The sequence below is a fragment of the Periplaneta americana genome, chromosome 16, assembly GCF_040183065.1.
Source record: "Periplaneta americana isolate PAMFEO1 chromosome 16, P.americana_PAMFEO1_priV1, whole genome shotgun sequence".
Lineage (NCBI taxonomy): Eukaryota > Metazoa > Arthropoda > Insecta > Blattodea > Blattidae > Periplaneta > Periplaneta americana.
In genome coordinates, this window is record NC_091132.1 from 167,878,467 (window position 1) to 167,904,687 (window position 26,221).

The 26,221-nt window shown below is 34.7% G+C and overlaps 1 protein-coding gene across 2 annotated transcripts; it reads right to left on the minus strand.

Annotated features, from left to right (window-relative positions):
* Positions 1-1,441: 1,441 nt before the first annotated feature.
* LOC138691837 (zinc finger protein with KRAB and SCAN domains 8-like) lies at positions 1,442-25,056 on the minus strand. 2 transcript variants are annotated; one of them, XM_069814340.1, is made up of 5 exons: positions 24,955-25,056; positions 19,686-19,801; positions 12,801-12,986; positions 10,296-10,378; positions 1,442-3,461 (listed from the first exon to the last, which is right to left on the minus strand). In XM_069814340.1, the coding sequence occupies exons 2-5, from the start codon at positions 19,779-19,781 to the stop codon at positions 2,576-2,578; spliced, it is 1,251 nt and encodes a 416-aa protein (XP_069670441.1). In that variant the 5' UTR covers positions 19,782-19,801; positions 24,955-25,056; the 3' UTR covers positions 1,442-2,575. The 2 variants fall into 2 exon arrangements, with proteins under 2 accessions (XP_069670441.1, XP_069670442.1); XM_069814341.1 differs by lacking the exon at positions 10,296-10,378.
* Between the last annotated feature and the right edge of the window lie 1,165 nt (positions 25,057-26,221).

The window sequence follows — 26,221 nt, forward strand, 5'->3', positions numbered from 1 at the left end:
GCAATTATTCTATGTTGTGTAACTTTCCCCATTCTCCTCTAACTTCGTTCCTCTTAGCCACAAATATTTTTCTAAGCACTTTTTTCTGGAACACCCTTAACCTATGTTCCTTTCTCAAAGTGAGATAGAACAACTGGTAATATAACTCTTTTTATAAATTTCAACTTTCAACAGTTTTGAGAGCAGACTGGATGACAAAAGTTCCTGAACCGACTAATAACAGGCATTTCCGATAGTATTTAATCCGTGTTTAAATTCCTCCCGAGTGTCATCTGTTGCTCCAAGGTATTTGAGCTTTTCCACCTTTTCAAAAGATAAATTTCGAATTTTTATACTTGTATTTCGTACCCACTATGTTCTGATCACGAGACATAATCATATACTTTGTATTTTCAAGATTTAATTCCATACCTATCTCTCCACATGCTTCACGTAAACTTCCTATATTTTCCCTAATAGCTGTCGATTTTCTCCTAACATATTCACGTCATCTGCATAAACAAGCAGCTGATGTAACCCATGCAATTCCAAACCCTGTCTGTTATCCTGCACTTTCCTAATGGCATACTCTGCAGCAAAGTTTAAAAGTACAGGTGATAGTGCATCGCCTTGCTTTAGCCCGCAGTGAATTGGAAAAGCATCAGATAGAAACTGGCCTAAACAGACTCTGCTGTACGTTTCACTGAGACATACTTCAATATTAATGAAACTAGTTTCTTGGGAATACCAAATTCAAAAAGGACATTATATAAAACTTCTCTCTTAACTGAGTCTTATGCCTTTTTTAAATATATGAATAACTCATGTACTATATCCTCATAATCCCATTTTTTTCTCAGTTCGCGAGACATAGAGGAGATAATTGAAATCCTCCAAAAATGTAGAACTTAAAACATTTCATGTTAGAAGATTAAATTTGTGTATTTTCTCTGGAACTTCTCAAATATATTTTATTCGTTTTTCTATAATATTTACTGTACCGTAACATAATGTTCTCTACAAGATAGCGGTAATGCTTGTAATCACATGTAGAAAATAAAATATCACAGTTTTCCAACAACTGTAACAAAGAAAGATGACTGTTGTCCGTCATTATACGTGCTTTACAGAGAATAAAAGTAGATCTGACAAATAAAAATGCATAGTGTGACACCTACAAAATAAGTGATAATAATATTAGGAGTTTCAACCAACAATTCTATGATAACAGTACTCCATCAATTTCACAGGATTCATCTGGGAAAGCAATCTTAATTTATATATTACAGGCATTAAAAATTTTATATAGCCTACTTACAGATGCAGCATCACATTAATGACTTTCTCAGCAATAGATCTATGTGCTATAAAAATAATAACTTAATATTCATTGTATATTCTAGAGTCTGGAAGTAAATAAAATCCGTATAAATTATGTCCAACACACTATGTGCAGAGGTGCACTCATTACGAGTGAGGTAGAGCTGAAAACCTGGGTTTGAGTCCCCGTGCAGGAGATAATTTCTATGATATGCGTAAATAATCACTTCGTGATTTAAGACGGCACTCATTCCGCCGAATCCTGGCCACTTAGTCACTCATGAGTGCACCTCTGCACACCGTATGTTGGACATTGTGCCACTGTCACACATCTGTGACACAGTGCATGAGGGTTGGCCACTAAAGGGAAAACTGAGAGGTGAAACTTAAACTGAGAGGATTTAATCTGGCATAGGAACTGGAATCTGGTGCGACTTAGTCAATAAAGCGTCAGTACGTAGAGCTGAAAACTAGGGTTCGAGTCCCGGTGCCCGGAGAGAATTTTGCTCCGCTCAACCCATCCTTTATCTTATAGTATAAGTAAATAATAATAATAGAAAAGTGTTTTATAAAGCAAACTAATAACATTTGCTAATATTATTTCCATGAGTGTAATTTTTGCTTAAGTAACAAATTCTTTCTCCATTGTTAAATGTTACAATAAATTGTCTAGTTTTTTATTAATTAAATAACATTTTTACGGTTCGATTTTATTACAACTTTAAATTTAATATTAATTGTAAGTTTAAATTTAATTGTATTTTTGATGTTGCTCTTGTAATACCCAGTAGAAGGGAAAAGGAGACCTTATGGCCTTATCTCTAAAGGTGAAATAAATACTTTATTTATTTATTGGGTTATTTTACGATGCTGTATCAACATCTCAGGTTATTTAGCGTCTGAATGAAATGAAGGTGATAATCCCGGTGAAATGAATCCAGGGTCCATCACCGAAAGTTACCTAGCGTTTGCTCGTATTGGGTTGAGGGAAAACCCCGGAAAAAACCTCAACCAGGTAACTTGCCCCGACAGGAATTCGAACCCGGGCCACCTGGTTTCGCGGCCAGACGTGCTGACCATTACTCCACAGGTGTGGAAGAAATAAATACTAATAATGTAATAATTCACAGAGTAACATATAGAAAAAGTTCCGAATGCACTTCAGGATATCCACTGGTCAAGAATCACAATCCACATGCTTTACTCTTGTGAATGAAGACGGAGAAGTGAATATTTATTTATTTTACTATTTCTACAGAAGAAAATTCCAAATAAATTATCTCTGGCCTGCGTGTAGTCGGATATGTTTTTCTAGGCTAGTCTTAAGAGCGAAACATTTTTCACAGAAAGCACATTTGAAAGACCTTTCGCCTGTATGTAGGAAAGCATGTCTTTCGAGATATCCACATTCCGAGAAAGATATTCCACATACATCGCATTTAAAAGGCCTCTCGCCTGAATGTAAGCGCTTGTGCCTTTTTAGATTATCCTTAAGCGAAAAACACATTTCACAATCATCACATTTGAATGGTTTTTCGCCGGTATGTAGATGTATATGTCTTTTTAGATTCCCCACATTCGAGAAAGTCTTTCCACACTCATTGCATTTAAATGGTCTCTCACCGGTGTGTAGGCGAGAATGAGTTTTCAGGTGTTCCGATTGTGAAAAACACAATCCGCAGACATTGCATTTGAATGGCCTCTCCCCTGTGTGTACGCGGCTGTGATATTTAAGATGTCCCGATTGAGTGAAGCACTTTCCGCAAAGGTCGCATTTTAATGGTTTTTCCCCACTATGTATAAGTAAATGTAGGTTTAAACGTCCCGATTGTGAAAAACACTTCCCACACACATCGCACTTGAATTGACTCCTCTGTTTGTGTAAGTGGACGTGTTTTATTAGACTTATCCTTTCCGAGAAACACTTCCCGCAGACATCGCATTTGAGCGATATTTTCGATGTATGAGTCCGGAAATGACGTTGCAGAGATTGCTGTGTTGCAAAAACCTCGTTACACATATTACAGTTGTTAGAATTATGGTACATGTCACTACCATCTGAATGGTCGGGTCTATGGCTGCCACTCTGTATCACTTTGTCTTCATCACGAATATTTACGTCGCATTTTGATGACTCAATCTTCTGAACATAATCCACAATGCTGAAATGAAAATTTATCAGTCTACACAATAGTATTGGTTACAAATTCTTGGTTCCTTGCAAACGTTTTTCCTTCATACTGAAAAATTATGTTTTAGTGATATATCTGATTTTCCAACTAAACACCTCATGCATGGATATGCATTAGAGTTGGGTCGATTCGAACGATTAATAAAAAAGAATCATAAGACTCGATTCGTGGTATCAAGGAATCGTCGTTCGAAAGAATTGTAACGAATCGCAGCATGGTTTATTTTATTTTAATGGGTTATTTTACAACTCTTTATCAAAATCTTAGGTTATTTAGCGTCTTAATGAGATGGTGATAATGCCGGTGAAATGAGTCTGGGGTCCAGCACCGAAAGTTACCCAGCATTTGCTCATTTGGGTTGAGGGAAAACCCCGGAAAAAATCTCAACCAAGTAACTTGCCGCGACTGGGAAACGAAACCGGGCCATCTGGTGTGGACTCAGCATGGTATCGTAACCCACGATTGTATTTACTTGTTTGAGTTAACTTGTCAGCTGTCATTTCCGAACCTTGCCAAATGCTGCCGAGTGAGCAGGGAGGAAGAATTTGTGTTATTTTAACAAGGTTGAGTTAAATAGCTCATGATATAGATTACACACTTATACGCAAATGATAATAAGCAAAGATTTCTAATCCTTATGAAACAAATACTGTATAAATGATTAAAGAAAGGTGTGAGAATAGAATTCAAATACTGCATTTGTTAAGTATGAAAAATAATGAACACATACCTGAAAATTGCATAGTTAAATATAGAAATTTACTGTAAAAAATGTACTTGATTGTAAGATTGAGTTCGTAAATTATAATGATGAGACACTGCCTCGGATAATTTTGTAGAATAACGGAGGTCATGATGAATGGTTTCAGTCAATTAGAAAGAGACCATTCAATTTCTCGACTCTCATGTCATCTATGCGAGGGATGTAGAACGTTTTTGTTCTACCATGGCCGGCTGTGGTTTAACTCATGTTTTGCAAAGGGAAGAGTCCTGTGAGTCGTTTGTTGACGATTCAAAAGAATAGTTACAAACGCAGACCGGGAAGAATTGTGAATGAATCGTTAGAATCGATTCATAATGTATGTTGAATCATTGGAATCGACTTCTGAAAAAGAATCATGTTGCCGACTAATATGAATGGAACAACATTCCATCATCATTATCATCATTAGATGATGATAGTAATAATAAAAAAAAATATTTTGAAGTTTCACTCTCTACAGTACAGAAAGGAATTTGAATTTGTAACGTATTTCCTATCTGTATGATATCCAACACAGTTAATGTTATAGTAATCAACATCAGTGAACTGCATGTATTGTATACTATGTCTGTTACTTTGTTCTCCACTGAGACACTATAATTGAATACCTGCGCGAAATATGATATGATATATTTCACTGAACATATTTGGTCCTATGCTGGGTAACTTTCGGTGTTGGACCCCGGACACATTTCACCGGCATTATCACCTTCATATCATTCAGACGCTAAATAACCTAGATGTTGATACAGCGTCGTAAAATAACCCAATAAAAAAAATATATGTTTGGTCCTGCTGGCCATTCACATTCCTGTATTCGGGCTAGCAGTCTCTTTCTTATACTATTTACACTTTACATTGACATATGTTTGATGATATGATACAGTGAGGTTAGTTGGAGACACTCGGGTTTTTCAGGAGCCGTTCTGCACCATGATCACCGGGGATAGTATGTCTGCAATCTCGGCATGCAAGAAATGACTGACACTGCAGTTTCGCCTTAGTTGTGTTATGTTGTTTTGCGGCAAGTAAGTTTGCAGTGAAAATTGTAATCTTAAAAAGTTTAAGTTAAGTTTAAAGTGCTTCATGTAGGCTACTGTTGTAATGGCTTATTCATTGCCATACGTGACCGTACTTATCTATATAATACATACATACAATGAAATGAGATATCTACAGTAAGATGATGAAGATGATAATAATAATAATAATAATAATAGTAATAATAATAATAATAATAATAATAATAATAATCTTATTTATTTATTTAACTAGCTAGCTAGTGAGCACAAATTATAATTATAAAACAAAAATGTTTCTAGCCACTATTGTAAGAGCCAGGCTCGTGTACGGTGTGGTCTTAGCCAATAATATAACATAAAATTTACAAGGACAGTTTACTAAATACAGTAAGTAATTTGATTTAAACCAATAAATACAACACAAGAGCAAGAATAAAAAGAAAGAGAAAAAGAGAGAAAATACACATTTAATATAAATTGACAATCCGACAGATGTCAGTGATATTCAATAAAAACATGAATATATTCCACAGAAATAAAAGGTAAAAAAATACAGCTGTTAATATTATATATCATGGATAATTATACAAATTTCTTTTTTAAAAGCTTCAATTTTAAAATGTTTCAAATTTGGAAAATGGTTTGTAATTTTATTATAAAGTCTTGGGCCGAAACTAGCGCCATGTTTAAGAGCTGCACTTGTATGACATTTAGGCTCAATTAATGGGAAAGTAGACTTTTGTCTTCGAGTACGATATTCATGTCGATTAGATTTATGTTTTATATGATTTCTGTGGTAGTAAGTTAGTAAACTATATTTATAAATTTCTTCAATAGACAATGCATTAAAATCTGTATAAATTAAATTTGTTGGGTAATCCATATTTTTGGTTACACAGATTTTTATTAATCTTCTGTGTAATAAAATTAATGGATTAAGTACAGATGATGCTACTCCACCCCAATTTATTATACAATATTGTATTAATGATTGTAGCAAAGCTAAAAATATTAATCTCAATGCGACCTCAGTGATATAATTTCGTAGTATTATGAATTTATAAATTGTCTTTCTCATACTTGTACACATGAAATCAATTTGTTCATCCAAACGTAAATGATGGTCTATAAAAATTCCTAAATATTTAACTTGTGTGGAAGGTGTTAGATGTGGGCAATTACAATAGTTATTTGTTAATTCATTACATTATTGGCCATTAAACATTAAAGCAATAGGCCTTGGCATGGCAAATAAGGCAATAACACAATACATTTTAAAAAGTTCAAGACAATAACACCTGTGAACCAATAAAAACTTAAAATTGCTACCTTAATTGTATTAGGTAGTTTCTTTTACAAATTTATACTCATTAAAAAGTTATTCTGTGTCTTAGTTCATCTACAAGTGTGAGTTGCTAACTTTGTTGTCATTCAAAAACTATAACCATGCACAACTGACACACTCATATAACTCTAGATTTTTTTTGGTAAACATAACTTATGCAATTGTAGATTTACATAGATGTGAAAGTCAAAAGCGAAAGATCCTTAAACAATGGCCTACGTGAGGCAGTAACTAGAGACGAAGTTAGAATCCTGATTGCATTATTTTGTAATATGAATACATTTTCAGAGCCACTGCTATTTTCCCATAACAAAATGCCATAACTTTAAGGAGCTATGGAAGAATCCATAGATGCACTGATTAAAGTACTTAAACCCACACACTTTTTCAGCCTCTTTAAAAGCTTTATATATCTAGATAATTCACTACAGAGCTCTTTAGCATGTCAGCTCTAAGTCAACTTACTACCAATTAAAATCCAGAGGAGATGGAGCTCGCATTCTAACCGTATGATCATTTATTGCTATATGTTGAGTAATGCAGCACAAGCTATAAGCAACTCGCAAATTGCCATGTGTAAAGAATACTCCAACTCAGAGAATGCAGATTAAAAAACCTCATAGTTCATATTTCTTACGCTGTATACAGTAAATATTTCTGACGTTTTGTATATTCGATTCCCTAACTGTTTCGAATATATATCATTTTGCCTTTTAGGCATGTTTCCAAATTATATGTAATACGCTTTGTCAAATCTGGCAACCTTTTCATAAAGGAAGCTAAATTTATTATTATTATAGTCACAATGTATATTTTCTATTAGTTTTATCCTCAGTCCTAAGCAAGCTGCAGAGGAAGTCGGTTCGCTTTGTGCAAGTCAGGGGATAGTAACGTTTAGTAGAGGCGTTGACCTGTGATAAACCGGTGAATAAGTGTGCGTAATACTGAAATGGAGGACAGTACAGTGAAACAAGACCTGATGGAAATGAAGGAGAGCATGGCAGAGCTAAGGAAGAAGATGGAAGAAATTCAACTGGAAAACGAAATTATGAAAAGCAAATGGGATCAATTTGAGGAGGAAAAACTTGTTATTTTTCGGGATAGAAGAAAAAGATAGAGAACAGAGTATCGATACATACAAGAAGATATTAGGAGTGTGTTGGGAGTGTTTTGATATGGACGTGAGCGATGGACAAGTACAAGATGCATTTAGAGTAGGAAAGAAGCAAAATTAAGATAAACAATTTGGTTTTTAGTATAGAGGGTGCTTAGTAACGTTAAAGGAACCGATTGTAGGCTCAGAAGAAAAGGAAAGGAACAGAAAAATTTTCAAAGAAAAAAATCAAGAATATTGTATCTAAAGGCGAGGTTAGTGACACAAGTGTGGTGAGTGTACGCGAGTCAATTGTAAACGTATCAAACTCAGCGAAAATTTCCGGAAAGCAGGCAGTGACGTCAACTGAACAAACAAGAGTGACGCGAACTGGTATTCAGCAAGTTCAGCAAGCTCAGCAGAACAAGACCTCAATGCAAGCGAATGGAAATAGTGGACATCAGATGGGAGCAATTCCGAAGTGGGTGAAGGAACTTAGATCTAAATCGAGGCTGACTAGAAGTAGAGTAACGCAAGTAGGAGATAGTTCAGAGCAGTGATGAAGGAAGAGGGGAAAACAAGGTGAAAAAACAGTATGATTTAAGGGAATGGTGTATAGGGGAAATAAATCGTGAGAAAAGAAAACTAAGACCTAAAAAGTAGCAATGTGGAAAAGGGAGTAGTGAAAAGTGCAAATAATTAGAGATGTAGAGTGAGGGGGCTTACAGTATTTTTGGTATAATGATGAAGAATTGATGAAGACAAGGAAAGACTAGTGGAAGAATTGCAATAATATATTAAAAATAAGTAATGTTCCAATTGACTTGTAAGAGAGGCGTGTAAAATGGTGAGGCGACACTGTATACTAATAATGTGAAGTGACGCCTCACCGAAAGGTATATTCCTCAAAAACAAATATGTACATTCATACATTCATATTGGTTTTATTGAAAAATTTTTTAGCAGTTGTAAGCAAAGTTGTCACGACAATGTTGGAAAAATACTTCACTTTGTTGACTAACATGTTGGCATCTTAAGCAGCGCAGGAATTGCGCAGCACGAATAGTAGCAAGCTAGCACGCTTCTATTGGAGTCTGTGTAAAAACGACGTGAAGTGAATGAAGCTTTAGTAGAAATGTTGTGCAGAACAAATACTTTGTAGTGATGTGGTACCACACCTTACAGTTCTTGGAGAACTGCAGATTAGTAGAACAACAGTTGTAGTACGAAAAGTAGTAAGTTAACTGTCATGGTAATGCTTCTCTTACTTACTTACTGGCTTTTAAGGAACCCGGAGGTTCATTACCGCCCTCGCATAAGCCCGCCATTGGTCCCTATCGTGAGCAAGATTAATCCAGTCTCTACCATCATATCCCACCTCCCTCAAATCCATTTTAATATTATCTTCCCATCTACGTCTCAGCCTCCCTAAAGGTCTTTTTCCCTCCGGCCTCCCAACTAACACTCTATATGCATTTCTGGATTCCCCCATACCCTGCCCATCTCAAACGTCTGGATTTAATGTTCCCAATCATGTCAGGTGAAGAATACAATGCCTGCAGTTCTGTGTTGTGTAGCTTTCTCCATTCTCCTGTAACTTCATCCCTCTTAGCCCCAAATATTTTCCTAAGCACCTTATTCTCAAACACCTTTAACCTATGTTCCTCTTTCAAAGTGAGAGTCCAAGTTTCACAACCATATAGAACAACCGGTAATATAACTGTTTTATAAATTCTAACTTTCAGATTTTTTGACAACAGACTGGATGATAAAAGCTTCTCAACCGAATAATAACAGGCATTTCCCGTATTTATTCTGCGTTTAATTTCCTCCCGAGTATCATTTATATTTGTTACTGTTGCTCCCAGGTATTTGAATTTTTCCAACTCTTCAAAGGAAAAAATTTCCAATTTTTTCTCGTCACGAGACATAATCATTTACTTTGTCTTTTCGGGATTTACTTCCAAACCCATTTCTTTACTTGCTTTAAGTAAAATTCCCACCTTTTCCCTAGTTGTCTGTGGATTTTCTCCTAACATATTCACATCATCCGCATAGACAAGCAGCTGATGTAACCCATTCAGTTCCGAACCCTCTCTGTCATCCTGGACTTCCTTAATGGCATACTCTACAGCAAAGTTAAAAAGTAAAGGTGATAGTGCATCTCCTTGCTTTAGCCCACAGTGAATTGGAAACGCATCTGACAGAAACTGAACCAAATCTCAAATCCTTATTCCTTTGCTGTGGTCGTGCCAGAGAATCAGTCCCATTCCGATGCTTATTAGAAGGTTTCGTAACAAGCTGTTTTTTACGGTGGTGGGTAGTTAGCCCTTCGCCCAACCCCCAAGCTGGAGGACCACCCCTCAATGGCTGTCCGCGACTGCTTATTCAATATATTTACAGCCCTCCATATCAGGAGGCCATCTTAATTCTCTACCAAAATAAATTGAGCCGTCTAAATGGATAATCTGATCCATATATTAGATACAGAATATTATAAAAGATGACAAATTACAGTCCTCTATTATAATATAAATAGAGGTAAAAAAGGCTGGAAGATGAACCAATACACTACACTCACCTCTCATTCAACACTTCATCCTCCTCCGAAGACATTTCCACTTTCTGTTTCTGCTGAACGCTATCCAGATCGAATGAGTCTTCCTAAAAAAGAAGAGTAATTAATGTAGAGCTCTAGTTCACACCTAGGCATGTTAGGAACCTGACATTCAATCTAATGAATCCAATGTAATCTTTTTAGTAAGGCTGTAATGATTTTTATTCAATATCGAACTGATTCCCTCAGAATAATTGTATTTAAATCTTCACTAATCCTTCTTCAAATTCAGGCTAGTTTTCGGTATTGAAATGCATAGGAATCAAGTTTAAACGCTAAAAATTTTTCATGTGATTTATAAAGGCACTGCAACTTACGTAACCAGTTTGCCACAATATTTGAGGTAAATAAGTGCATAAAGAATATAAGAGGAAACAGAAAATATTTCGTCTCTACTCATCACTGTTGAAAATTTTATTTCTTGAAATTGCAGACTTTTTCATACAATTTGTTCTTGTGACATAAGATGTGCCGTATTGTATTTATTCATTTACACTGCATGGCATTCGTACATTATTAATATTATATTTATAATATTATTTTACTTCTAGGGTAAAATGAAAGCAGTTTAAAATGATAAAAATTAAATCTCTAGGAAACACTTAATGGTTGTTGCTTATAAGAAATACATTATTGCAAAATATTATTTTACTTCAAAGATAAAATAAAAGCAGTTTAAAATGGTGGAAATTGAAACTCTAGAAAACAGTTAATGGCTGTTGCCTACAAGAAATACATTACAGTACTGAAAAATATTATTTTAATAATTTCAAGGGAAAAATTGTTCTGGGATCGATATCCAGCCCCGGAACAATTTTTCCCTTGAAATTATTCAAATCTGCTTCACAGGGAGCTTTACCTGAAAGATCAGATTTGCATAATATTATTTTACTTCAAGGGTAAAATGAAAGTACTTTATAATGATAAAAATTGAAACTCTAGGAAACACTTGAAGGCTGTTACCTACGAGAAATACACTATTGCAAAATATTATTTTACTTCAAGGGTAAAATGAAAGCACTTAAAAATGATAAAAATTTTAACTCTAGGAAACACTTAATGGCTATTGCCTACGAGAAATACATTATTGCGAATTATTATTTTACTTCAAGGCAAAACGAAAGCAGTTTAAAATTGAAATTCTAGCAAACACTTAATGACTGTTGGCTATGAGAAATACCTACATTGTCGCAAATTATTATTTTACTTCAAAGGTAAAATGAAAGAAGTTTAAACTGATGAAAACTGAAACTCTAGAAAACACTTAATGGTTGTTACCTACGAGAAATACATTATTGCAAAATATTATTTTACTTCAAAGATAAAATGAAAGCAGTTTAAAATTATGAAAATTGAAATTCTAGAAAACACTCAAATGGTTGTTGCCTACAAGAAATACATTACAAAATATTATTTTACTTCAAAGATAATATGAAAGCAGTTTAAAATTATGAAAATTGAAATTCTAGAAAACACTCAAATGGTTGTTGCCTACAAGAAATACATTACAAAATATTATTTTACTTCAAAGATAAAATGAAAGCAGTTTAAAATTATGAAAATTGAAATTCTAGAAAACACTCAAATGGTTGTTGCCTACAAGAAATACATTACAAAATATTATTTTACTTCAAAGATAATATGAAAGCAGTTTAAAATTATGAAAATTGAAATTCTAGAAAACACTCAAATGGTTGTTGCCTACAAGAAATACATTACAAAATATTACTTTACTTCAAAGATAATATGAAAGCAGTTTAAAATTATGAAAATTGAAATTCTAGAAAACACTCAAATGGTTGTTGCCTACAAGAAATACATTACAAAATATTATTTTACTTCAAAGATAAAATGAAAGCAGTTTAAATGAAAATTGAAATTCTAGAAAACACTTAAATGGTTGAATAATTTCGAGGGAAAAATTGTTCCGGAGCCGGGTATCGAACCCGGGACCTTTGGTTTAACGTACCAACGCTCTACCACTGAGCTACTTGGGAACTCTAACCGACACCGATCCAATTTTTCCCTCTATATCCACAGACCTCAAAGTGGGCTGACAACCGTCAAGCAACCAACTTCGAGTGCACACTAACTCCGTGTGACTTAAATTGTGGTTTTCTGTTAACGAACAGTGACGTGTATTATGCAAATCAAGATTTTCAGGTATAACGTTTAATATAAATGGTTGTCTACAAGAAATACATTGCAAAATATTATTTTACTTCAAAGATAAAATGAAAGCAGTTTAAAATGATGAAAATTGAAATTCTAGAAAACACTTAATGGTTGTTGCCTACGAGAAATACATTATTGCAAAATATTATTTTACTTCAAAGATAAAATGAAAGCAGTTTAAAATGACGAAAACTGAAGCTATAGAAAACACCGATAATCTGAGATTCTTAATAGCTCGGACATAAGCCAAAATGCACTGCCAGCACTTCTGTATACTGAGAGTGGATCACTTACATCAACTTCAGACTTCACCATAGGACAGCTAATAGGCACTGAACTGTCTTGAACTTCACACTTCACCACAGCAAAGCTAAATGGCACTGGAGTGTCTTCAACTTTAATCTGAGATGTGAGATCATAACTGTGGTCCATGCATTCTATCTTTGTGCCATTCGCTTGTAGTTCCAATGAAGTCCCTTCCTGGAGAAAATAAAGATACCATAGAATAATTGAGGAGCTGAGATCAAAAACAGGACACGTCATCAATTTTGGGGTATCCCAGTTAAGAGTGCTCCCATATTATATGAGCTACTCTTGATCATTTAATATAAAATTGGAAGTTATCATTTGTGTGGATCACTGTAAAATTATAGCAAATGAAAAACAAAACTTGTCATGTGACTAGTTCCCTTCGTCTAACAAAGTGTTTCACGCACTTCGAGATACAGTAATTAAACAAAATGACCCAGCATTCCAAGATTCTGGGAGTGAGTTGTGAGACAGTGAAGTTGACCCACCTGGATAGTGTCTACTTGTTTATAAATATAATTTTACTAGTGGCTTGTGCAGCAAATGCTGCAAACTAAGTTCATTAGACGTTCACATAAACATTTTTCAGATTTATTTTCAATGATGAGTACCAGACATTCTGAAAGTTATTTGCTTCCAATAATAATGAAAGATACTTTCTCTCGAGCCAATACTGAAGAGAACCACGCATATAAATATCTACACCACACTGCCATTAAATATATGAAAAAGAGCCAACCCCACTTGATTAATAACTATAAAAATTCTTGATTTTTGATAATATTATTATCTCACGTAAGTTTTATAGCTTTCAGTAACATATACTATATATAATATATAGCAGCCACTCAGTAAATTATAGAAATCAAGATCTAATTTAAGATATTCTCTATATCTACTTATATAACCCCAAAACGTTTCACTTTCATCAATATAGGATTAATATGTATAATTAATGGCAAATAGTCACATCATGCCATTAACTATAATATTTCATTTCTAATGGTAATAATGTCATCAAACCACCTCAAGTTTTGTAGTTTTTAATATCCAATACACAGCTATAAGCCTACTCAGAAAATTACACACCACAGAATCGAACCTGTAAATTATTTTTAATAAGTTAAGTTTTTAATAACCGATTTAATTTAAGCTCTAAAAATGTCAGCATTCTTGCAGATCATGGCCTTCGTGTAATATTGTTTACTGTAGTGTGTGTTTTGTTTTATTATGAAATGCAATTAGCTAGTTCTCAAAACTGACGACAGATGGTTTTTGGAAAATAGGAAAATTATATTGAAAAATTAAAATTTCACTGAAAACTACTATTTTTGTGAAAAACTTTGGGTTCCAAGCTTCAAAATGAGGAGTCATTTATTAAAACCAGTTCAGCCGTTTTCCCGTAATTTCCATTGCCAGTTCAAATTACATTTATAGATGCTTTAACCTTTATATAACCATAGTAATATAATACCACAAAAAAAATTACTGTATACATTTTATTTACTATTTTACTTATGAAATTCTGTTCCTTTAGATCAAAATGGGCAAATGTGAACAGATCTCAAAACTATTTTCTATATGTTACTGTTCCTAAAAAAAAAATAATTCTTTGTGGGACAAGTAGATCTGGCCAAGCGTTCCCGGACAGTTTCCCAAAACCATTTTTTCCAATCTGATAGTCCCAGTTATGCACTGTCCCAATGACCATTTCTCCCAAAACATTTGTGCCAAGATGAAGGATCGGTGGAGTGGAGAAAAATTTTCTCCGACTCCGGGATTCGAACCCAGGTTTTCAGCTCTACGTGCTGACGCTCTATCCACTAAGCCACAATTTTTCCCCGCTCTACCGATCTTTCGTCTTATGATAACGCAGAATTCCTGCACAGTAAAATCATATATACTTCGGTACATCGCAATAATATATGTATATATAATCAGTGAGTGATTTAAGACGGCGCTCATTCTGTCGGATCCCGGCCACTTAGTCACTCGTAATGAGTGCATCTCTGCACGTTAGTGTGTTGGACATTGTGCCACTGTCACACATCTGTGACACAGTGCATGAGGGTTGGCCACTAAAGGGAAACTAAGAGGTGCAACTTAAACCGAAAGGTTTCAATTCAGCATTGGAATTGGAATCTGGAGTGGCTTAGTGGATAGAGCGTCAGCATGTAGAGCTCAACACCCGGGTTCGAATCTCGGCGCCGAAGACAAATTTTCTCCACTCCACCGATCCTTTATCATATGATAACGCAAAATTCCTGCACGGAAATATCATATGAAGACATTATTACAAAAACAATCCTTGTGAAAATTGCTACTGTTCAGGAGAAAAATAAAAATAAATAGAACAACTCATGTCAGCTGTTTCTGTACAACTGGTGTTTATCCTTGTGGTTATTGCACCTGACATGGATCATTTTTGGAGTCTATAAACGTTTGAAATAGTAGAAAATATGTCTTTAATTCAATTTCGTTAAAAATAACTAGGGCTATTTTTGTTATAATGTCTTCATATATACTTCGGTACATCGCAATAATTTGTATCAAGGATAATTCTCCCAATCCAATATTCCCACTGTCAAACTATTCCAATTCATTTTTTCCAAGTAGCCTATAGTGCATACTGTAGTGCGTAACCATGGTAATGCTATTTAGGTGTAGTGTAATACAAAATTCCAGTGTAATTATGGCACAGAATATAATTTCACATGCAGGAGGAAAGAAATTACTACCAGAGAAGCGAAAAAAAAAATGATAGAGATTATTGCATTGCTCTCGAAGACAGGAATGCAAGCTACTGCAATTGCAGAAGAGGTTGGAGAACAAATTATCATACTGAAAAAAAATATTCATTCTCATGCTCCAAACCAAGAAAAGGTCAATGCAGAATTGGTGGCTCAATGAATGAAAAGAATTGCAACTGAACACCCAGAAATACCTCCTGTACAAATTCTTCGTACAGAACTTCCAAGAGTTGAATCGGGAATTTTAAGCCAGCTCCCAGATCGAGAAAATATCAAGAAAACTTTATGCCGTGTTAGGAGAAGGGGACTGACTACAGAACCGATTAATTTAAAAGATTTAGAGGAAATCTAAAACTGTTATATGATGACACTAGCTGGTGACAATTGTTTCGTGCGTGATGAAAATGAAGACGACAGAAGGGAAATACAATCGATTGTGTGGTTTGTGGATGGGTACATTCAGTCAGTCTGTTAAGGTAAAGCCTGAGCAAAAGTGGGTTCGTATGAACGAAAGAATAAGCAATATTGTGTTCGATTACAATCTGTACAAAGAAGATAACAGATTAATTGGTCACAACTTTTATTTGTAACTCATCAACTTTCATTTCTATGTAAGCAATTTCGAAAAATCATAAGTTATTTGAATTTTTTGGGAAAAATGGCCAAATTAAGAATTTGGAACTTCAATCTCGGGAAATTGCAGTTTGGAGAAAATATCTTTCGGAAAAATATATTGGGGTAAACTGTCATTGGGAATTATAGATTGGGACAAATGTAACGGAATCCTGGCCAAGTGCAAAAAAAAACAATACCAGAAACAAGGGGCTTAGCAAGTGCAATGCAGTCTCTGTGAAGTTTGTTGGTTCTTTTTTTCTCTAGATAATCTCTGCATGACTAATCCCGTTTATTTCATTTCAGTGCCTACATTTAATTTAGATTTTTTGAAGTTGACTTCATGTGCAATAGCCACCAATCTCGATCTGCATGACAGTTCATGGCTAATACTTTCAGCACAGGCGACAATTTGAAGAAAAAGTTAAATGTAGAATGGGAATAACACATTAAGGGACAAAGACAACGACTGATAAAAGGCCAGATGTTTTTTTCCGAAAACAATTTACATACTGTAATGACTGTAAAACAGTCCGAGTTGTACTATTCTAAACTATGTATGCAAATATCTTTTCCAATTAGTATATTTTATTACTTACTTACAAATGGCTTTTAAGGAACCCACAGGTTCATTGCCGCCCTCACATAAGTCCGCCATCGGTCCCTAACCTGTGCAAGATTAATCCAGTCTCTATCATCATATCCCATCTCCCTCAAATCCATTTTAATATTATCCTCCAATCTACGCCTTGGCCTCCCCAAAGGTCTTTTTCCCTCCGGCCTCCCAACTAACACTCTATATGCATTTCTGGATTCGCCCATATGTGCTACATGCCCTGCCCATCTCAAACGTCTGGATTTAATGTTCCTAATTATGTCAGGTGAAGAATACAGTGCGTGAAGTTCTGCGTTGTGTAACTTTCTCCATTCTCCTGTAACTTCATCCCTCTTAGCCTCAAATATTTTCCTAAGAACCTTATTCTCAAACACCCTTAATCTCTGTTCCTCTCTCAAAGTGAGAGTCCAAGTTTCACAACCATACAGAGCAACAGGTAATATAATTGTTTTATAAATTCTTTCAGATTTTTTGACAGCAGACTAGATGACAAAATCTTAAATAATAACACGCATTTCCCATATTTATTCTGCGTTTAATTTCCTCCCGAGTGTCATTTACATTTGTTACTGTTGCTCCAAGATATTTGAATTTTTCCACCACTTCGAAGGATAAATCTCCAATTTTTATATTTCCATTTCGTACAATATTCTGGTCACATCATATACTTCGTCTTTTCGGGATTTACTTCCAAACCTATCGCTTTACTTGCTTCAAATAAAATTTCCATGTTTTCCCTAATCGTTTGTGGATTTTCTCCTAACATATTCACGTCATCCACATAGACAAGAAGCTGATGTAACCCGTTCAATTCCAAACTCTGTCTGTTATCATGAACTTTCCTTATGGCATATTCTAGAGCGAATTATATTTTATTACTGAGACAACACAGAAGTGAAATGATAAAATACATAGAAAAATAAACAAAAATTGAAAATAACTGAGATACAGCATTTAATCCATTTGACTTTTCTATAAAATACCGAAAATATTGTGATGTATTTCAAATTTAAGATATCTACGATATATTCAACGTAAGCTTCTTCATCCTCAAACCAGTAGTCGCTAGAAGGTTAATACTCATTCAGATCAATGGAATAGAACAGAATAGAATGATTATTACCTTGTATCTGTAATACAGACCTGTTACGTTTTATGCCACAGCTCTCCCTTCACTCCACAGTTACAGTTTCCTGTACCACATCAGAACTTAATCAGTGTTCCTGGTGGGCATGATATACTCAGACTCAAATGCGCTCTATCTGTTACACTATGACATTCTCATGCATTGTTTAGTACAGAAACTAAAGTAATAATATTAATAAATCTAATCTACTAAGAAAACCTTCCATCCATTAACAAATTCAATCATACGGGCTATTCCATATGAAATCGATCAGTAAAAAACCTCGCATTTTTTTTATACTCTAATTTTTTCCCTACTTATACAAGGTGCTGAGGACAGTGCATTTTCAAAAATATACTATCGAAAGTCAAACGGTTTTCGTATTAATGAGCGACAAATTTAGTGTATTTTAGAAAAAAACAAGCCTCTTTCAGTGCTCAGAATTTTGGAACCATTTACTGCAGAACATTGAACGAGAGCTTATTTTGAAGCTGACATTTGGTAGGTTATGTTAAGAAGTAACCCTTATTTTTATTGTATACAGATAGACAGATAATCTGATTTTATTTGCTTTCAGGCTTTTTGGCCATTTGTAAAAATGTAAAAAAAATATCGAGAAAAAACCTTTCATTATTAAGAGGGATTCGGCATTGTTAGCTTAGTAATACGGCAGTAAGTTTCGGAGGTATTAAATAAATTATTTTCACACGCCTAGAGTTGAACAGCGCAGTACCGCACGCACTGGCCGAGAGCTGAAGATAAGCGAGCGTTGGGCGTCATTTTACTCCTGTGTTTATGAAAACTTGTGATAAAGCTAGCACAGCCATGACTGCTAGACGACACATCACGTGTTTGTCTCCTGGCCTTGCTCGTCTCGACTAAGCTCCCGTCTCACAATCAGCTGGTTAGTTCACGCGCGTACTATTTATTTTCTTTATTTGATATTTTCAATCCTTTCTTATCAACGTACCGTCAGTAAAAAATATGTGTTTATCTGCACTTTCAATGCGGAATCTAACTATATATTTTTAAAATATTTTTTCCTAGCCAAAGCCGTCTTAATGAGAAAAAATCTAAATTTCTCCATTTCCATAAAAAGTAAGAAAATCTGTTTATATGTCAATAGGGACTTTAATTTCCCAGCATCAAAATAAATCATGATTTTGATCATTGGGTGAAAGGGTTTCGGAACTACAACAGTTTAAAGTTGCTAATTTTATGAAAATACGATAAATTTAAATATTTTTAATTTAAACACTATGAAGTGCTGATGCCTCAAACTTTGCACAAAGCACTGTATCACAGTTCTCTACGTACAAAAAAAGTTTCATTGTATTTAGAAATTTTAAGGTCAATTTTCTCTATATTTCGGTCGATTTGAGATGGAGTAGCTCATATAATAAACAAAAATGACACTATCGATAACCTTAACTACCCTCAGATCATTGGAATAAAGCGAATTGTGCTACAAACGTTTACAGTGCATTAATAGGGCTAGTATAATACAAATAAATCCTGTACAATGATGAGCATTCTTTAGAAAAAATAAATATGTCCATTTCTATAATCTGTAAATGTTTTTAAATACTGTAGCGCCAGTACCAATGGCAGGGGTATCAGCATAGCAGCATTTTCTATACGTGCAAACATAAGATACGTACAAAATGCATATTCTCCCATATCTTTTGAAATATCTGCCTGTCGGAAAATTGTCACACTTCTCAGAAAATTAAACAAGACTATTGTATTAAGTATTTTCAGTTTACCTCTGACAAAACATCATTCTCATCTATTTGCCATGTGTTATCTTGTGATTGTAAGTCCAATGGGTCAACCTCAGGTTCCATTTTGATCACATCCATCACAAACGAAAGAAGAGGTTCTGTAATTAACAGAAATTTACTGAAACTGAGCTGTGGAGAAACACTTATTACATGTTACCATAACCTATATTATCTTAAATTTCTAAACATGTCGCAAACTAGTAAGAATATGTATACAACAATATGGAACAAGTACTTAATACCGGTAAGTTATTATCACGAAAAATTCACAAAACTTAGTTTACAGACAATATACTTCAAGCATAAAACTTTTGCACTGCGATGAATTTACTAATCCTGGTGGCTAAGTATCTGCTCGAATGTTCATAGGCTCGTTTGTGGAGCAGTTTCAAACGGTATGAAACAGTCGAGAAAATGTGCACTTCAATTTTACACGTAGTAAAATCGATATACGCATCCTCAATGACCAGAGCCTTCTTCAGTTACAAGCCGGAGCATGGGTAGGTTTGGCAACGCTGAGTGGAGGAGGGCGGAGGCGAAATAAAGGCATGACGTTTGACGTTTTGGTGCTTTGATTTCGTTGTCACATTAATTGATACAAAACTAAGTGCATATGATCAAGATTCAGTGTATTGATGTACGTAATTTATTACGGAATCCGAAATGGTATTTTGAGTTTCAGAATACCGCGTAAGTTAAATACTTGCATACAGTCACTTATAACTTAAAAAAGAAATTGAAAGCATACGTGTTTTTTTATTGATGATACAAGGCAAAAAAATTAAATACTTCAAGAAATGTTACTTGTACCAAAAATAAAATAACAACGTACTTTCGCAATACCCTATTCCAATCAATTAACCATTATGTGGCTGGAAAATTGACAATGTTTTGCCGCTTTATGTTGTTTCACCTCTGACGTGAAAGGTCTAGGATATCATATACATTTTAATTTCATGTGATTATCTGTTGAGCTTATCTAAAAATATTTCAGATGCCCAGGAAGTCAGTTTTAGTTTGAACCTGGCCAATCACCATAACAATATTGTTATCCTAAATTATTTGTTATAAACTTTTTAAAATACGGAATAATTTTAAATAAATATAACTACAGAAAACAAGCTAAGAATGTAAATTATGCAAATAAAATAAAAATGTAGGCTAAACAGAGGAAACTAATGACATATTATAATAAAGTATGAGGATGTAAATAAATACAGTTAGGCCAAATATAAGATCTATGAAAAAATGAAGAAACATACCTTCAACATAATACGTAACAAAAAACATAATTATTTATTAAGTATGTGCCAATTAGCGCAAACTCGGTGAACTTTAAATCCTGCAAATACGAAGTGAAAAGAAACATGTTTATAACTATTTTTTGTGAAAGAAATAATATTAATAAACAAACCTTGAAAACCAACAAATTGAGTGTATGCACGTACAAATTATAGGTAGTTCCGACGTACAGCAGGCATTCCCAATCTTCAACAAAACTAACATTTATGGGATCACAAAACAGCTGTTTACAATGAAGTTGAAAATCAACGGCGTAACTTTATTGATATAGCAGGCGAGACCCAACAATTTGGCTAGAATTCTGATACACCACAAACCACAGCCACTATAAAATTGTAGTTTATACAATATTTAATATTTAGAAGAATTGTCAATCACTTTGTCAATAATAACCGCAAAAATTGCTAACGACTGCAGCCATATTTTCATTTATTGTCTTGTTTTTATCGCCAACACGCACTTAGTTTATAATACATCAACAATTAACGCTTGGTACGACCGCGAACATAATTTCCTCGAGACACACTTATATTGTAACATTAGTTTACATTGCAAATTGGCATTAGCACAAACACGTGTTCTGGAGGGTAGGTCTCCGGCTGAAGTTAATTACAGTGTTGCCGACGTATGGCTCCGGCTTGTAACTAAAGAAGGCTCTGTCATGACGGTTGTAAACTGTCGGAAACTATTGTCATGTTTCTCTGCGCAAGAAAAATTATCTAGTTACACTTATGATGAAATATGTTCGATCGACAAAACATGGAGATACCAAACACCTATTTATTTTTATGTAGGCTAACATATTTGAACACAATACAACTCCTAATACATTACGTATCATTTGGCCATTAAATGATATACAGCTCGACCAAGTTAAGTCTGCGAGCCGAGAGGGGAAGTTGGAGGCAGAAGGAGGCGGTAACGAGAGGAGACCAGTACAGTCTCATATGACAGCAAAGTTTTCCTACTGCGCTTGAGTTCATAGAGCGGTAACAATTTAAGACGCTTTGAAATAGACTGTACTTCTACTTCTGCTTGACAGTGAGGTTTGGCGTTCAGATTGGCAAGCGTGGGCATAGGAGAGAAAGTTACATGATGGGGGAGGCTGGGAGACAGCGTAACTGTTGCCTTTATCTGAAGACAAGGACAAAAAATGCGTGCGCTCCGTAGTGTATTATAAACGATATGCACACGTTGAAATCTGAGCGTCAAGTGACCTATGTGGCAACTGTTTTTTGCCTCCACATTCCATCCCGATATCCCCACTCGCAGACTTGACTTGGGCAAACTCTATTACTCTCAGTGTGTGCGTACATAATTTGTATACGTTGTAGTTCCTATACAGACTTATCAGGCCACTGACTGTGCTGTAGACTATATAAACTTACACTTAGCACGTCATTTATGTACAATATCGTAACTTGTGATCCTATTTATTATTTTGGTCAAGTGATAAAATTAGAATAGTTACACCAGTATTACAATTAACCACTTAGCATCACCATCACCGAGTTCCAAAATCTACAGCAAAGGTTAATGGTAACACGAACAACAGGGTAATTCTGCAAATAATGTAGGTACTTTTCCTCCACTGTGGATGAAGTGGCAATGGAGGGTTTCGGTGAGGAAAGAATAAACAGCATCAAGTAAGTATGAGAGATTCATTTTGAAAATCATTTCTAGCTCTAGTATAGTATAGTATAGTATATGATACCGTTAATCTGCATCTACACAGTTCAATTTTCCATATATATATATATATATATATATATATATATATATATATATATATATATTATTTACAGATAATCTGTATTTTATATAAATTAATTATCATAATATAAATAATTCTATTCTTTAGTAAATTAGGTTATTATATATATATATATATATATATATATATATATATATATATATATATATATATACATACACACAGTATATAATATCTTTATATTAATAAAAAATCGAATTACCAACGAGTAAGAAGATAAATCCATTACAAAATAAAATTATGAAGCAATAAAGAAAAAGTTATCTTAAAACAATAAAAATAAAGTGCCCGAGTAAAGGGTTATCGTGATAGGATAAATAAAGTAGTTTAAAATTACCTTTATTACATGTAACAGAATTAAGCTATTACCTAAAATATAAAAAAATGTGTGCTACATGTGCGCCGTTTTGAACGTCATCTTCATTACGCATTTAGGCCTATATAAACTAATATTAAATATCAAACATGCGTGCATTACTTGAATGCGGAAAATTGAAAGGAAAGTTGAACCATGTAGATGCACATTTAATTCCCTTGGTTCAATTGACTTCAGTGTTTCTAATACAAGAACCAATCAATAAAATTAATATAATATGCGGCGAATCAAACGAGACTGAAATGTTATTTATTTGCGTTGGTACAGTATGTGTGCAAAATGTGTAATAGCACGTGTCGTACATTGTTCATAAAGTTTATGAAGATTATTGAACATGTTGATGAACAAAGGTTGCTGTAAGGACATAAAAAATTAAGTTATCTTCTCGCGAAGGTGGATAATTTCTCTTGAAAACTGATTCTTTTAAGATGCCTCATATGTAGGCATCTGGGGCCGAGAGCGGAGAGCAGAGTGTACGGAAATCGCGTTCCACAAGAAATTAGACGATCTCCAAAGTATCGTTGCAGAAGGGCAAGTGACTCCCCCGCAGTGTGGGTTCTAGTTTCACCTTACTACATCCATTGTCCTAGCGCGACAAAATGGCGCAAAACCTGCACGAATGAGGTAATAATTAAGTCTCTATGAGTAGGGGAGAGTCGGGTAAGTTGACGAGGTTAAGATGACGGATAATTAATTTTTCCGAAGTTTTCACAGATAGTACCACTTTTTCAGTGGATGAGCAAAACTTCAGTATCGTTTATTTTGCCACACACCGTATAAATTGTTGATTTCAGCTGTAGTTCCACTACGAAATAGAAAACGTGTGATCTAATCTCTATTGGCCACTGTAACGATTTGTGGCTTTTCATCAAAGAATAAAAGAACTTAAGAGCCTCATACACGCAAAGACTTTTCGGAGACTTAAAACTACAGACTTAAGCCTGGTTCACAATAAACCGGGAACGAAAACGACAACGAGAACGGAAATATTGTTAAAATAATTGTATTTAAATGTGACCATTCACAATTAACTACATGAATGCTCACATTTGAATACATTTATTTTAACAATATTTCCGTTCTCGGTTTATTGTGCCTTTAACTCAGGGAGATGTGTCTGAATTGGATAATTGTTCATACGCGGTCAGGCTTAGTTCACAAAAAAAATCGTTAAATATCGTTGAAATTAATAAATCTCTGTGAAAAAATGCGATCAATCGACAAATATATTTTCTTCATAATTCTAGATTTATATAAATGCAGTCCACACCTATCGAGTAACGGTTAGCGCGTCTGACCGCGGGAACAGGTGGTCCGGGTTCCAATCCCGGTCGTGGCAAGTTACCTGATTGAGGTTTTTCCGGGGTTTTTCCCTCAACCCAATACGAGCAAGTGCTGGGTAACTCTTGGTGCTGGATCCCGGACTTATTTCACCGGCATTATCACCTTCATTTTACTCAGACGCTAAATAACCTGAGATGTTGATACAGCGTCGTAAAATAACCCAACAAAATAAAAATAAATTTATACAAATGCGTCAGAAAGATTCTCCAATTTATATTTTCATGACTTGCCGCCATTTCACTACAAAGAACTGCTTAAAATGAAACACTGACAAAATCTCGACAAGATACTCGCGGTATCGTTTGTTCCTATGTCTACTTTTTCTCCCGTTTAGTTCGGAGAGCGTTATTCGGAAAAATTCAAGTCTGTAGACTTACAGTGAGGCTGAAACTTTTAATCATTTTCGCCCATACAAAACTAGATTTGCCTGTGAATAAATCAGATTGGCCCCTTACCTCTTCCACATTCGACTTTGGAAGAAAATAACGTCAAAACAATCTACCAAACTTCATTGCCTTGGACGCACACAAACCGAAACACAGATATCAATACAGCCGTGGTATGAGAGGATTGTGAGGGCTGTGACGACAGAGTTGCCAGATCGCGCGTGCATCATGTAACGTTTTATAAATTCGAGTTCTAATTCGCGGAATATTCCATTGGACGTAAAACATACTGAAAGACCTATAAAAAACCTAACGTTGCTTCGATTCATGCTACGACACGAGAAGGCTTTTCCCCCCACCCTGGCTGTCTCACTGCTATTTTTCTTTTCTTGGAACAACTATCAAACATATATTCTGCAAAGTTGCACAATATCAATATTCATATTATGAACTAGTTGGGAAAGTTAAAGAAATCATGACATAAATAGTTCTAAATGATACTTAAAGGGCTGCCAAAAGTTCCCTCTTTGATAATGCTTTTCACCGAAATGTGGAACATTTCCCACCATCTGATCACTGATTTGTTGCTCGACATTGTAATAGCACTTTCTTGAAGTAGGTGCTCACTTACCGGAACAGATACGTATGGTGCTTTAGAAACTGTATTACTTTCATTATTTTTTAAATGGATCATCCCCACTTGGCCGTATCACGTCTGTCCGCATGAACAGATTCCGATCAGAAATGTTGCTAGAGAATTCTAAATGAATTTCCGTATGGTCCAAGATCGAATTAGAGAATGTCATGGCAAATATAAAGATTGCAAGCCTAGAATCGTGGTAATATTTAAGGTACAAAGAAATGGATCACGCAAAGCTTATTTAATTAAGACCAACAGCATAGAGAGCTTTATAATTTATGAAATTAGAATATGAAGAAAGAAGACATAGGATGAGATGGGGAAAATACTAAATTAACCAGATATGTCCTTCATAGTTTCAGTTACAGAGCTATTCATTTTATTTCCAAGTTCAGTTTAGAAGACAACGAAATAATGCGCCCTAGCGGTAAACTACAACAGTCATTGACTAGTTTCGACGACATAATGAATCACCAATTACAAACTACATTACATTTTCTTTACATAAATAATATTTAAATAAATTAACATGCGTAAAATTCAGAACTTACCATTTATATATGTACTGAATCAAATATCATTCCACTACAACCTGAAACATTGAAAAAAATGAAAATAATACCTGAAAAGATCTTTGCAACTGTACTTCAAAAGATATCACGCCAGATAAAGTTGTGAATTTACTCGGGGATGTCG

Excerpts from the sequence above, each read along its gene's own strand:
- LOC138691837 (XM_069814340.1), bottom strand. The coding sequence starts at position 19,781 with ATGGATGTGATCAAAATGGAACCTGAGGTTGACCCATTGGACTTACAA. Across the intron at positions 12,987-19,685 it reads AGAATGATGTTTTGTCAGAG|GAAGGGACTTCATTGGAACT; the intron begins GTAAACTGAAAA and ends TATTTTCTCCAG. Across the intron at positions 10,379-12,800 it reads TGGTGAAGTCTGAAGTTGAT|GAAGACTCATTCGATCTGGA; the intron begins GTAAGTGATCCA and ends CTTCTTTTTTAG.